Below are 15,894 nucleotides of genomic sequence, written 5' to 3'. Positions count from 1 at the left end.
TCTCCCTACTCTACTTCAGTCATAAACATGCTTTCTGTGCCTCAAACATACCAAGCATGCTCTGCGTCAGAGCCTTTTCACATGCTGTCCCCTAGGACATTATTCCCCTGGATACCCACGTGGCATGTTCCATACGTCCTTCTCTGGGCAACCTCTTTAAGACTGCAAACCAGTTCCAAGCCCCCAACCCATCGCCCTCCTGACTACATTGTTCTGCAAAACTGTTTTCTTTTTTTTTTCTTTTTTTGGCGTGGTGGGGAGGGTGGTGAGGGATGGGAGGATCTTCTTTGTTAACTATTGTAGTCCAGATCCATAGTAAGGCCTAGAACCGAACAGGTATTCAATAAATACTTGTTGAATCAATAAATGAATCCCCAAGGAGTCAAGAAATACTGCACCAACACTATCTCAACACTCTCTCTGGAACGTTTCTGTCCTTATATTGGATGGTATCACTAGAACTTGCTTGCTTAGTCTACTTCCAAGACTGGGTGCAAGTTTTGTATACATATATGGTTAAGCAGAAAGGGGAAAATATGTATTAATTTGAAAACCCTGCAGTTAATAACTATATTAAAATCAAATAACCCACATCAACCTTTAATGAGGAATAGTGAAGTGGGGGCTAGAAAGTTCAACTTTGGGAGGAGACACTGCCATTAATTAGGTTACCATTTAATCTCTGCAGCCTTAGGAAAGTTTCTTTATCTGCAAAAGTGTTGGATAATTCTGATAATAATTATTTTATTTCTGTTCTGAAAAGTAGTTATCCTGAAAAGGAAAAAATATCTTCCTTTGATCTTTCATGGTAAAGTTATGTAGAAACATATTAGAGGGGACAGGAAAAACATTCCAAATTCAGAAACATTCCCGAGACACAAAATTTAATTTATGGACTACAATGCAAATGCCGACTTGAAAATTTTCCATGAAAGTGATATTTTATTTCAGGTAATTAGAGAATACAGGTAGTAGAGAAGAATAGAAGGAGCACTGAACTATAATCAGGGGCCTGGGTTTCACCAGCAAACTTACTATGGAACCACTTGGAAGTCTCATAATTAGTCTGAGTCCTAGAGACCCCACCTGTATAATGAGGGCCTTGGTCCAGACCAGTGGCTCCCAAATGCTGGTTGAGGAATGCAAGAATCATAGAGTCCTACAACCCATCATCAAAGAGTCTGATCAGTGGTCAAGGTGAGGCTGAGGACATTTTATGTTTTAAATGAACAATTCATCCAGGATTGATGCAGAGGATTCACACACCAGCAGTGAAACCAACTAATAACACCTGGATGATCCTTAGTATCCAATCAGATATATATTTTATGACTTTGGACAGCACTGGAGTGAACTCCCTTTGCTAGTTCTCCCAGCAGATAGTATCAGAATGTTTCCAGTTCTCGGAGTGGAGTGCTTACTATTTCCCATTCTACTGCAGGTCAGTTCTAATTGTTAGCTTCAATTTACACCAAATTCTGACTCAAAGAATATGATCCAGATTTTGTTTGCTGAAAATACCAAGAATCAGCTTAATCCTATTTTTTATATGAAATTTTACAAAATGTTACACACAATATTTCTCCTTTATTCTTCTCTGGCCTTTTTAACTCCTCCTCACACAACAAGGTTTCTTGATCATACTGTTTCAAGTACAATTGCAAAGTAATACTGAATTCACTTCCTGCTTTAGTATTTTGTTGACTTTAAAAAAGATCTAAATAAATAAGTTAGAAAATGTATGTACAAATTCTAAATGTTACCATGAAACTTGATTAAATCCTTCAATAGAGTAGCTTTTACTCTACTTTTAATTTCAAAACACAGAAGTGTTTTCTACTTTATCATTTTAACAGTATTTTTAGTATAACAGGTATTCAAAGTACATTTACAGTTTTAACACAATGCAAATATACTTTGATTAAAATAATGCTACTAATGTTAAGTTAATGGCATCCCTATGAAGAGAGTGTTAACAGCCCCATTTAGACCTGAGAAAACTGAGGCTCACAAAGGCTATTTCTTGACCGAGAGAGGAAACTACTCTTTATTGACTCTCCACTGCATTTCCAAGTATAGCTTAAGCACATTTACATGTTTTCTCCCTTTTAACAATTTTTACTGTTATATCTATTTTTCAGAGGATAAAAATAAAGGCAAGAGTGCTTATATAATATCAACAAAATGACTCAGTTATTAAGAGGCAAAGCCAGAATTTGTACTAAGAGCTTTTCTTCTAAATCATATGTGCTTCTCATTCTATCAGGATGCCTTTGAATATAAATTTCAACATAAGAGAATGTTAATGTTATTGGTGTCTTTATCTAGTGTAAATTTTTCAGATGCCTCTGAATATAAATTTGAACATAAGAGAATGATGACATTATTGGTGTCTTTACCTAGGCTAAAATTTTCAAGTGAAAAACCATTTATTAATACCCAAATGACATAAACAACAACACAATTTTTTTCTTTTCCAAAAAATTAATATTGTAAAGCATCAATCTGGTTGCCAAAGCAAGCAGAATCAATGGCTACTGAAAATTCAAACAGTACAAAATATCTGAGGTTTTTTGTTTTGTTTTTAATTTGCACTGCTATTTTGCAGTGGCATTCTGTTTCAATTTCCCTTTATCCAAAATGGTGTGTCATTTGTTCTCATTCAATTTATAAATTGAGTACAGAGTACTTTGTCAGAATAGATGGAACTGAACCAAAACAATGCTGTATCACTGCCGTAGGAGCAATAACGGAACAGGGAGGGGACAAACACTCCCATTTTACTTGTTATGCAACAGAAAAGTCATCATTAAATGCCCCCACAGCATGTCTGTAGAAATCATGCCAGTCTAATTATCCCTCAACTATCCAACATAGGTCAACTCATGACTCCCCCACCTTACTATGAAATCCTATCTTTCTGCAAGTTAGGCATTAAAGCACTGTAAGTCCTTAGGCAAGTGATTCATTTCTAGTTACTTTGGCATCAGCCTTGAAAACAAAGGGCAGTGAATGACAATGAGGCCCTGGGTGTGTCAGAGACAGTCAAGGTCCTGAACTATCTGTCTCGTTGACCTTTTGTTGCTAGTGGATATCTTTGCTACAGAATATTTATCTGAAAATGAAATAGTACGATATCTACAGGGACAATTCTACATGTTATTCCTATTAACTAAGAACAAGTTTTCTTCACTGCATCTACTTCTCATATAAAAAGCGATCAAATGGGCCTTTTTACTGAACAAAAGCTAGTCTAATATTCTTTAGTTTACTGAGTCTCATAAATTCTAAGAAACAAGCTTTTTTAAAAAAATATTAACATTTTTGAAGTTGCGATGCATCTAACAATCGATTGTATCTCAGATATGCTGACATACAGTACGTGGTAATGTGGACATTTCATTAAGTAAAGCCTGAGCTATCTAAACAAGCAAACACTGTACAAAGGACTTCCTAAAACAGCCTCATCGCAAAATAATGCACAAATGTTCCCTAGTATACAGACTAGTATTTGAGAAAGTTCCATTAAAAATTAGGGAGGGGAGACCTAAATGGCTAGCAAAGAATATTTTGGAATATTGGAAAAAATGTGCCCATACTCATTTTAAATCTCACTCTGGACTTCCTTCTCGTAAGAAATAAAGCTCTTCATATAAAATAATTATTTGGAGGCTGTCTACAATGATGATAATTTTTGATCATGTTGTTACTTATAAAACTCTGATGAAATCAGTTTTTGCACTGCTCTCAAGTGCTGTGTTCCTCACACTGCATGTGTGTGCAGGTATAACCACACACACCCATATTCCCATTTTTTTCAGTTAATCAGAGACAATAAAAGTCTTTAAAGTATTTCTTTAAGATTATATTAGTGTCTGAGTTCTATTTTCACCTCTTATTGATGGATAACTTTCTTTTGAAAAGGGTGCAACAAAAAAAAAAAATCAAACTGAGGGTATGCATATGAAAAAAATTAATTAAAATTTAAATCACAATCCTGGGTGGAGCGGGGAGGATAAACCTTGGGGGAAGATAAACGTAATCAATAAATAACTACAGAAATGAAAAACAGAAACAAAAAACCACACACCACAATTCTTTATAACTGTAGTGATTCATAATATTGTTAAAACAATAAAATACATTTTTTATTCCTCTAATCATAGATTCTCAACCTCAGCAATATCGACATTTAGGGAGGGATAACTCTGCTGTGGGGGGCTGATCCTTAAATTCTTTCTACCCACTAGATGCCAGCAGCCTCCTGCCTGCCCTCCCCCATGCCTACAGTTGTAACAACTGAATTTGTTTCAGCCATGGGAAAATCTGCTCCCTGTCAAGAACCACTGCTCTAACCTTTCCGTTACCATCAAGCGGGGGTGGGTTGGGTGGTTGAATCGGGGGTTATCCTATTTTCTCTAAAATCATCTGAAGGGTAAGAAACAATTTTTTAAAAATCCATTTGAAAGCATCATTGCTTCAAGTGAGTTTTCTAGCTATTGAAGAAAAAAATTTGGGACATTTATTTAGTTTTTGCCCAGGTATTTAAAATATTAGGATTTACATAAATGGACATCTTAAAAATCTGAAATGTCAAATAAAGTATCCTCTTTTCAATCATTATTCCCTTATGCATTCATAAAATACCACCAATCAAGCTAGGTAAGAAAATATATTCATTTTACATTAGAAAAGTGGCCAATATCACAGATAGCTTCATTTAATGTAATTTATATTATTTACTATCTAAAAGAATAATTACGCAAGTGTTTAATCCATGCCAACTATTTTGCTAAATATATCATTTATATGCATAATCTCACTGGAAGAAGAGAGAAATCAATTTAATATCACTATCATGAGTTATATAATTCATCATTTTCAAGGTTTGGTTGTAGCTAATTATCCCAGTAAACTATCGAAGAATTTAAATGCTACTAAAATGTAACAATCAGAGTTTGAGCTCAGTGAGCCACACACAAGCATGGCATAGTGAAAAGAAGCTGCATCAACTCTCAGAGGCTACAAGGTAGAGGAACACTCATGGTAAGTTACCACCAGTGACAAATTAGCGGAGTTCTTCACATTACTCCTAAATGCTTAACTTTCAAGCAACGCAGTTTAGAACACAAATACATTTAGTGATCCCAGAAACCCAAACATAATGAGGAGAAGGAAGAAAGGTCTTATTACCTAAAAAGGAATAGAGGAAGGGGAATGCACACCTCTATAAAATAAGCACTGGACTCTCCTCACTAATTCACTTAAAAATTAAAATGAGCTTCTCTATTTTAATAGCATTTTTAAATTGAGATATTCTTCACATAACATAAAATCCACTATTTTAAATGTACACTTCAGTGGTTCCCAGCACAGCCATCTTACTGTGCAACCATTACTACTATCCAATTCCAGAATACTCCCATCACCCCAAAAGGAACCTGTGCAATTAGCAGTTAGTCTACTTTCTACCTTCCCTCCCACCATGGCCTAGTAATCACTCAATCTACTCTCTGTTTCTATGAATTTGCCTGTTCTGGAACATAACATACAATATGTGGCTTTCTGTGTCTGGCTTCTTTGACTTAGCATAATGTTTTCAAGGTTCATCTAAGGTGTAGCCTATAACAATTCCTTTTCATGGCTGAATAATCTCTTATATTTTTGCAGCAATTAAGTGAAGCATTTCAAGTACTGTGTTTAGACATGTCACCTGAAACATTTTCAGCCATTCCTGGAGGCCTGTAGGTGGTTGGACAGATGTAATTCGGCGACGTTGTTGCCCTTGGCCATTGGCTGCTCTCAGATCTCCAAAAGTTGTTGGTGTTGCTGAACATGGTACAAGCCCAGTGGTACTATAAAAAAATATAAGGGTAAAAGTAAAGACAGGTATTTATTAAGAATATCAGGCTCAAATTTAATAAGAATGATGATCTGGCATATTTCTTTTTTTAAAAATATATTTTTATTGATTTCAGAGAGGAAAGGAGAGGGAGAGAGAGATAGAAACATCAATGATGAAAGAGAATCATTGATTGGTTGCCTCTTGCATGCTCCCCACTGGAGGTCAAGCCTGCAACCTGGGGCATGTGCCCTTGACCAGAATCGAACCCGGGACCCCTCTGTCCACAGACAAATGCTCTATCCACTGAGCCAAACCAGCTAGGGCTGATCTGGCATATTTCAAACATTAATCAAATTATTTTTATTTGCTTATTTTCAGAGAGCAAGGATACATAAAATCTATTCTTCTATTCTTAGAGTAAGTTTCCTCCCTCCTACATAACCACCTGTTATTATCCCAACAATGCTAATTGCAACCAAATGACAGAATCTCTATGGCAAAACTACAAGTTGTTGATATATACAAGTAATGTTAAAGTATTTCCTCATAAAATACAGGTTCCACTTCTCTTTTGACTGGTCTTTAGTGACATCATTAAAGTTAAAATTTTGTATACAAAAAGGGGTATGAGACTTATAAATACTTTAAAAAATTCAAATGTAGAAATAGTATGTTCAAATGTTTTGGACATTTCACTAGTCACAACGTTCCTTGAGTTTGCCCCAGATGCCTTCTAAATGGTTTATAACATTTGTCTATTTCACTTTCATTTTTGTAATTTATAAAGCTTAGTTTAAATAATATTTGACAGGAGCAAACCTTGATTAGAAATGTATTTACTCAAGACAGGTAAGTGTTGAAAACATATTATATGCAAAATTAAATGATCCAAACAGTTTTATCCAATAAACTTTGAGCCAGTTTTTAAAACACCTGAAATTCAATTCTATTATTAACAAGTAAAATGAGGAATTAAAACTAGATTATCAATCTCCAAAGTTGTCCAACTCTCCTGAAAATGACTAATTAGAAAAAAATATAGTTATAACTGTTATTAATATATTAAACTTTACTTTCTAATTTTAATAACTAAATTATTTAAACTCATGGTAAGTACTAAGCATCTCTTAGAGATAGTTAAAAAGAAGAAGAAAGATTTAGTTAAGTAGTTACATTTGTACAATAAATCTTCAATTTACTGAGCTATAATAATAGTGTTTTAAATCCAAAGATATACAAATTGTACCCTAATAGTTGAATATCAAGCTCTGATAAATTACTAATAAAACATCTCCTTCCAATGCTTTTCCAGCCAACAATTTCATTATTTTGTTTTTAAAAAATGTATCGCAGTCACCAGATTCTACAGAAAAATCTACTATTAACATTGTACATCTATGACAATTTCTAACATTCAACAATTAAATCTATTTTTTTCTTCTATCAAATTTCAAAGACATGCTCTATTTTCTTCTCTGAAATGAAACGATTTTAAAGTAGTGATTATAACTTACATTTTCTAATAAAAATGATGGAAAATTTTTTCATCTTATTACTAGAAAATCTGTCAAAAATTTTAAAAATATCAAATATATACTGACGACATTTCCAAAAAGACAGGGTATGCTGTTTGGTTTGCTTTAATAATATTATATGTGAAAAAGCTAAAAATAAAACTTTCACCTTTTCAGGTGCTTTCTCAATATAAAAATAAACAACTAAAGACAAATTTAACTAAAATGTGTTCTGCAGTAAAAAGTCAGCATTCATTTATAAGCTGCCTTAAAGATAACTGAACAATTTAATACCTTTGTCCTGGTATCAACCATATTAATAAAAGAACAAAAATTATATGATTATCTGGAATCTACATTTTTTAAAAAAATAGCACTTTTAACATTTCACTCAACTTTCTCATCCAAGAAATACTTTATCAAGACTAGAAAGAAAAAGCAAAAATGAAGTGAGTAGTTTATCTCTATATCACTCCACACCCTCTGGTGGAAATACCAAAACATAGTCAAATTGTCAAAAGGCAAAGGGTTAAGTAAAGGGAAGGGGACAGTTAACATGAGAAAATGATACTAAAAGCATTTCCTGATAAACTAAGAGAGAGCTTTATTTTTCTTTTCTGTATCATCCTTGCATTTTTTGTATATAAAACTATTCTAATTATTATCATTTCTAAACTTCACAAAGAAGCTTTTGAAAGAAATATATTCTGCAACTGAATTAAATAAAAATATAAGCTGTTTTCTCTGAAAAAAGAAAGATGCAACCTGTAACAATGTTCAATCACAAAAACTTATGTCTGAGCAAAGTTAATTTTACTGCAGCTTATAGATAAAAATAACTCTAAATAAAAATATTTAGGGAAAAAGAAATGTCACCATCATGAGTTCTTATGGTTTCTATAGCTAACTTTCAGTTATCTGAAGAACTGACAATTATGAAAAAAAAGGACCAAAAAAAGTTTTTAAGATTCTTTTGTCATTTAAATTTTAAAATACTACACTCCAAGTGACATCCAAAGCCATTTTTAATTGACTAGGTAATAGATATTGTGCTTAACTTAGCCTAATTAGTGTGAGAGTGGGAAGTTTTATACTGATGCAAAATCCAAAAATGATGGAATGGTGCAGGAAACAAGCCTACAATTGTATTTAGTTGTTATGGAAACTATTCTCCTGGTGTAGAAATGTATGTGTTAAAAACACAAGACCTACCAAGCAAATAAAAGGGGATTTCTAACACAGTAATTTCGTGAAATATGATTTAGTTAGTAATTGTGAGGCTTATTTCACTGCTAATAAATGTATCTTTTATTTTGCATATATAACTATACTCCCTAGGACAGTTGTTGCTATAGTAACAAGATACATTTGCTCATATTTATATTTTTGGGTTTACTTTTTAGAATTCCTGGAAAATTGTGATTTAAAAATTCTGTTGACGAGAGAACTTCTGCTTGTGTCTTACTTCAATGTATTTATAAAAAAATATAAAGCTATAGTGGAAAACATTTTTCTCCTTATTTAAAATAAGGTATTTCCCAATTTTCAGTGATCTCAAAATGTGTTAAATAGTCAACAATACTAGTGACATTACAATTCTATGAGGATAAATGGAAAGAAATGCTTTTACAATCAACTCTTTAAAGAAACACGAGAATCATGAGAGAATCTATTATTTATACTTAATTATTACCTTGTATATTCTGAGACTTTGCATGGTTTCTTTCCCAAAGAAAACGAGCGGACCTCAGAACCATGGTCCAACTTTCTTTTCATCTATAAGGTAAAACAAATAAGATATGTTTCTTTTTAAATCACCAGTCCAACTAACAAATTTTAATAAATATCTTAAATGTTTATATGCTACAATGTTAATTAGGAATAGTTAAATATTATAGAAAATAAATGTTTCACAGTTTCTTCTATTAGTTCTACTTTTTTCTACTCTTTACAAGACTGGAAAAGTGAATTTTCCACCTAATATTTTGTCCAGAGAACAGTGTATCAGGATTTAAAAATAGATATCCATCATATATATGCCTTAAGAGCAATATACCTTTCATGTTTTCCGGTTTAAGAACCAACATAGAGGGAAATGTCATGTTAATCCACACAGAAAAGAACAATATTTAACATGCCTTTCTTACTGATATTCATTTTCCTTTAAAAAGATATTTTAAGAAAGATAAAATAAGCACAATTCAAAATTTCAGAATGAAAGTAACAGTAACTAAATTTAGAACACATATTATAAAAGGTAAAGAGAGCAATGCAAATAAAATGATCTTGAAAAGTAATAATAAGACATAAAACAATGAATATGGGCAATGAGGGCAGCAAAAAAAAGTAAGTCCAAAATAAGAGAAATCTGGAGATCTTATAATAAAGGTGGGGAAAAGCCGTCAACTGATATTCATACAGAATATAGTTCTATGGACAGATACTCAAGACAAACATTTTAATTTGAAAAGCAACAACAAAAAAACTTAAAAGGAATGAGTTACCCATCTTTGTAAGGTATATCCAACATTTATAGCTTTAATGTATTTCATTATGCTATATTTATGTAATACTGCAAATGTATTCAGAATTGCATTTTGTCAATACTGAAATATTTATTTTTTATGTTTCACTATCGAATAACTTAGCTAATCAAACTATACATATATCATAAAACCAGGAAATAAAATGTGATAGGATTCAACTTTTTGTATTTCAATAACCCCTCTCAGATGTGTGTCTGCTAATTAATAGTAATATTACTGAAAATTACAAGGAGAAAAACCCCAGAGCGATAGCTAGCTCTTACTTGCATAATAAGGTGAAAACCCTTGCTTTGCAGCAGCCTTATTTTCTTACCTAGTGCCTCACGTGGGGACATCATAACACATTATGCTACACTGTAAATACTAAAGAGGACCAATATGACTCTAAAAATCTTTCTGAAACACACTCTGAATAATAAAGACTATGTATTTATCATCATGAAGAAAGTCTTGCAAAACACAGGGACAATCTTACAATATTAGGGGCTAGAGGTGAGAGTATAAGCTCATCTACAATGTATACCTTAGTTCATGAAATACCGGCTGGAAATAAATGGATGTGGTCTCATTTCAACCCTTGAGAACTTTCTGTACTCATTACATTGTTTTAATGTGCTTCCTCTTAAAAACCATTATTTTTTTTCTTCAACTAATTTTTATAAAATAAAAAATAAGTATAAAAGGTTTACTATATAGGTAGCCACGTGCTTGCATGGATATAAATTATAGACATTTACACATACACCCAAAATGTATCCATCAGGAAGGTCAGTAAGTACAGATTACCTTAAAATTCTAGTTTGTTGTTTTTTTTTAAAAAAATAACTTCCACAGATTCTTATTTTCAAAATTATTATGAAAAACTCTGATATGAATTCTAATTAAGTTTGGAATACTGGCTTTCAGAACTTCCCTAGATATCTTGTAAATACATTGGTGCAAATGCCATTTGCCACTAAAAGCAAACTTTATTTCCCATCTTAGAAAACCTTCAATTAATAAAAATGCCCAATATACATATCAAAGGAACCAGAGAAATGGTATTTATCTTTAGAATATTTTATAAAATAAAGCAGTTCCTGTATGACTATAGAAGTCTTTTAAATATTATATTGTTTACTGAAAAATACTGAGTTTAGAACCAAAAATTAATTCTGCAATTTTTAAGGGGTACAGAAAGTAAGTATGATCTCTTTAAATATAAATCCCCCAAATCCTAGCAATTCTGCATTTTAAAAGAGTCAACTAAAGAAAAAAGAAAAAATATATAGATCTAAGGTGTGGAAAAATTAAAGGCAAGAGGTTCACTAAACGCCAACTAAGGGTAGAGTATTTCCAGGTCAGCATTTAACGGAGCCACATTTCTAAAGTCTGAATATATTTTTAGTGAAAAATTCCCAGATTCCAATATCCATTTTCTTTTCATTTCAAGCTTTTTTACAGCTCACGTCTTTCCTTTATTTGCTTACATTCACAATATAAAACAGACTACCAGACATCCAGCCACCCACCAAAATTAGAGGATACTGCAGCCATCTCTGATGATACAGATTTTCCTTCTCAGGCAGACACACACACACACACACACACACACACACACTCATACAACACAGGAAGAAAACAGATTACTTACTTTGTAAAAAATCATTTTTAGCGTGCCGTAGAAACCCATGTTTTCTGTATTTTTCCCCTTCAGTGATTCTGTGCCCCCGTGTGTCCGGCTGCTTGGCAGTCTCTGACAATATAAACCTTTTTCAGGTAGGTATGTCACAGATTCTAATGTGGACATGCTCGGGCACGTCAGAAAAGGAAGATTAGGGAGCAGAACCGGCAACAAAACTCCACAGTAAAGGCAAATGCAGCTCAGTAGCAAACCGCTCCTCGGGACACACATACATACATGCAGCCTGACTGAGGAGAACTCGAGGGAATAATGAGAGAGAACCGAGAAGATTATTGGAGGAGACTATGCCCTGTCAAAGCCTTGACTGAACAGATTCCTCCCTCAGCAGCAGAGGGATCAGATTACATCTTCCCTTGAACACAGAATGGTGCAGTCCAGGATTCAGCAATGCAGACTGCACATCAATTATATGGTGATCCGCTCCAGGGAACCCGTGAGCACACAACGCACCGAACAGAGGGAGGATGTGGGCAGCAAAAGAGACCGCCCCCACACGGCAGCCCCCTCTACCCTTTCAAACTTTCAGGAGATTATTTTTGCATTTCGTAAAACCTGCCTTTTTGAAGAGTTTGAAATGGCAAGCATCATTTCCACAAATAAGTCCTTTCAGAAACATTTTGAAAATGGAACATATTTTCATCGGGTCCTCCCAGCAGAAGCCAAACAGGCTATTTTCACTAACTTATCCTATTGCAGTCCTGGCACAGACTGACCAGATTTTGCAAGTAGCTGAATGGTACAAAATGGGCAATCCCTAAGAGAGGAATGTTAAATATCCTTTGGGGGATTTACAATAAAGTAAACCAGTTTGGAACATGTAACATTTGCAGAAAATATGCACTAAGTTATTTTTCAACATGTATACTTCTTATATTAAGATTTAATGAAAATATCACCTATGCTTTTCCATTTCATTCGTTTCAAACAGTTTTCAAGAAAATTACCACACACTTCAATAATCCTTAGCAATCATAGGAATATATTTTTAAGATTAACAAAATACTACTAAATGTATAAAGTTTGCCTAAAGGTTAATTTCTCCAAAGGGAGTAAAAACTGTGCTCATTGGAGAGTCTTAGTCTTATTGTTAATTTAATCTTATGTAAATAGGAGGCGCTGAACATCTATCTCCAAAATTATTTTGACAATATGTATTGCTTATCATTAAAAAGGCATTTTTCATAATAAAGGTTCTAAAGTTTGCCTGAAGACAACCTTTTTCTTAAAATGACTACTACACAAATCTAGATATTTCATCTTGCAACTTGCTACACAACTAGCTTCAGAGGCAATTATAAGATTCCTTGGACTAGAAAGGCCCATTATTAAGGGTCTAGTTAATTAACTCCTACACTCCCCATTAACATTTTTTATTTCAAGTAAACTGTGTGCCTGTAGTTATTTAAGTACTTAGAAATTCTTCAGAAAAAAGAAATACTATTTAGACTTATTACATTTTAATGTTCTCTGCTATGGTAATAAATGGCTTTTGCTAGGAAATAATTCTAAATACTGTATAAAGTAGCATCATAATTTTAAAAATAAATGTTTACCGTTATAACTAAGGTATTAAGTTGTATAATGCCTTTTACTTTGTAACATAAATGAAATAATCTAAAATTTTATAAAAACATACATCTAGGATCTCCTCTTGGAAATTATATTCTAGTATATTATCTTTTTAAAAAATCTTCTACTCAGCTCTTGAATTAATCCCAATCTTCAGAAACAATACACATGTGTATCCAGAAGAAGTTAGTTTTCTAAATAAAAAATTAGCTTACTTCAAAGGAAAGTTCCTTTAAAAAAGAAAACCCCTACTCTAAGAAAAAGAAAATCCAACCGTTAGAAATGGACCCATAAACCTTTTATTAGATGTCTCAGAGAACTCAGGATTAAAAAACAACAAAAAAAAGTTGACCTTCCTCTTTCCTCTACCCCTTCTGGGCTATCTGAAGAAACTAATTGTAAAATGAATACCTCTAAAACCAGTGGTATCTAGCTTGTCAGAGATTAAATGGTCTACCTACCAGTCATAGTTTATGCCTTGACTTCAATTGAAATCATTTCCTATCTCTAGCTGCACTTTCCTTTTCAAATTAAGTCTACTCGGTTGAAGACACAGACCAACTTTAATAAACCAGGGACACTGTCTCAAAACTTAGGCTATTTAAAGAACAAATACATATATTAATTTTGTACATTCAAAGAATGATCTTGGGGTTACATGGTTCCTATGAAGTTACAGGAAACATGATCCCCACAAATGTATGTTTATATGTAGGTAAGTATATTCATGTTTCATTTTTGAATAGGCAAAATATTTACAAGGTTTAAAAATCAAGAAGATATATAAAAGTATACATTGAGAAGACTTTCTACTACCTCCCAGTTCTCACTACCATGAGAATTCCTATCTACCATGATTCTCACTTAGTAATGTTTTTTTAATTAGCTTATCCTTTAAGTGAGAATGTATAACTACTCAAGAAGACTTTATTTTCTTAAGTATTTAAATAATTTCCTCTAATATCTTGTTTACCATGTTAATTTGAACTGTGAAGAAACAATTTGCCAAGCAAAGCTAGTCAACCAAGTCTCTAACTAGATTTCAAATTAATCAAATAAAAATGATATTTAATATTCTCAGATACTGTTGATGAAAATTGTGATCTATTATACTATTTTCATCCTAATCTACATATGAACACAGCAAATGAAATCATTCTCACATTCCTATTTCTGGAAGTCTTGGCTGAAATACAGATGTTTAAAACGTTATGCAGAAATTTAAATTTTTTAATAGTATGATCAAAAAAGCCTTTTCTATCTGTTTTATACCTGTGAGATAGAAACATTTTAGAACTGAGATCAGCCTATATCTATGTTAAGTTTACAAAAAAGGAAGTATTTTATGCTTTATGTCAGAAAGTTAACCAGTAAGTTCGCAGAAAAGGTTAGCTAGTCAACCATGATAGCTAAGAAAATAACTATTTGTCATCCAAAATTTCAGAATTAATCTCAATGTATTAAATATATTTTCACTGCAATATACTAAATCTTCATGTAATTTCAGCTAAGCAACACCTTTCCCTTTCTATAAAAATTATTTCTTGTGGTGACTAACAACTTATAAGTCTTACTGAAAATCTATTAGCAAGGGGAATGACTAACAATGAGGTCTATCAGATAACTGAGATCCAATGCTCACCACATCACAACTCTAATGAACCAGGTGTACAAGAATAGATGAGAGCAATAACTTAATTTTTAAAAATGCACAATGATATGAAGACATACTGCCCAGCGTCTAAGCCTCTGGGGAAAAAATGGCTACAGAATGACTAACCTGTGAGCTAATACAAGAGAAATAGTTTTTGAACAATTGGTTAGGCAACAAGTTTTATAAGAGCAAGTTGTGGTTACAGGCAGAAACAAAACTAATCAAACAAACAGTGAGAAAAATATAAACAGTAAAAGTTTTGTATCTTCAGAGAAGTATGTACTTTTACACATGGTATCAATAGAAGGAGTAATTAAGAAAATTCTCCTCACTTTGACCCCGAGAATTCATTATTTTAATGAAAAATATATTCTTCTATAATTGCACTTATCTCATTGTCATTCTTTTTATACACCCTTCTCCACAATTATCTACTCTTTGAAAGTTTACATCTTACTTTAAAGTATAGTAGAAAATGATACATAAATATAATTAATACTTTTGAAAAAATCAGCCACATAAGCAAATACTAGCAACCATGGCATCATTTTTCTAAATATAGTAGTATGTTATACTTAAAGTTTATCTATTAATTGATACGATAAACACTACTGGTTCTCTTTTCATTGCCTTGCTAACATTTCTTAATAGTAGAAGAATGTATTTATATTCTTATGTCAGTGATTTTTCTTTACTATTATCATGAAAACATTCTTTACTCTGATATTACACCAGGAAAACCACCTACTACAGTTAGATGCCTTGCCTTGAGCAGAGAATTTAGATTAGAGGCGGTTCAATATTTCAACATCAAAGAAAGGAATGCCAAGCATGTTGAGGCTGAAAAACTTTTTAAAATCTCACTAACGCACTGTCATTAACTTTCTGGGATGCAATTTCTTATTAACAGGTTCATGACTGACACGGCAAGTTAATAAATTTATCTTATCACAGGTATTATCAATTAAAATAGTATATATGCCCAGCATCTATATTTCCTCTAATGCAAGTGGGAGGCAGTATTGATCAATAAGCTATAGTCATTCTTGGTCTATGGGACAATGCTCAATCCACTGAGCCAC

The 15,894-nt window shown here is 32.7% G+C and overlaps 1 protein-coding gene across 4 annotated transcripts in view; it reads right to left on the bottom strand.

The window, feature by feature from the left end:
• The window catches only part of FBXW7 (F-box and WD repeat domain containing 7), a 114,517-nt gene that overhangs the window by 19,684 nt on the left and 78,939 nt on the right, over positions 1 to 15,894 (bottom strand). For 3 of the 4 annotated variants that reach the window (XM_015568053.1, XM_006770118.2, XM_015568054.1), the window contains 2 exons: positions 9,053 to 9,135; positions 5,714 to 5,855 (listed from right to left, as the gene is read on the bottom strand). In XM_015568053.1, the coding sequence (XP_015423539.1) occupies positions 5,714 to 5,855; positions 9,053 to 9,135 (225 nt within the window). Of the gene's footprint in view, positions 1 to 5,713; positions 5,856 to 9,052; positions 9,136 to 11,538; positions 12,028 to 15,894 lie in introns of those variants that run through there. The other variant, XM_006770120.1, reaches the window with a different exon arrangement.

The sequence above is a fragment of the Myotis davidii genome, unplaced genomic scaffold, assembly GCF_000327345.1.
Source record: "Myotis davidii unplaced genomic scaffold, ASM32734v1 scaffold323, whole genome shotgun sequence".
NCBI classification, from domain to species: Eukaryota; Metazoa; Chordata; class Mammalia; order Chiroptera; family Vespertilionidae; genus Myotis; species Myotis davidii.
This window is presented reverse-complemented; position numbering and strand designations above follow the sequence as displayed.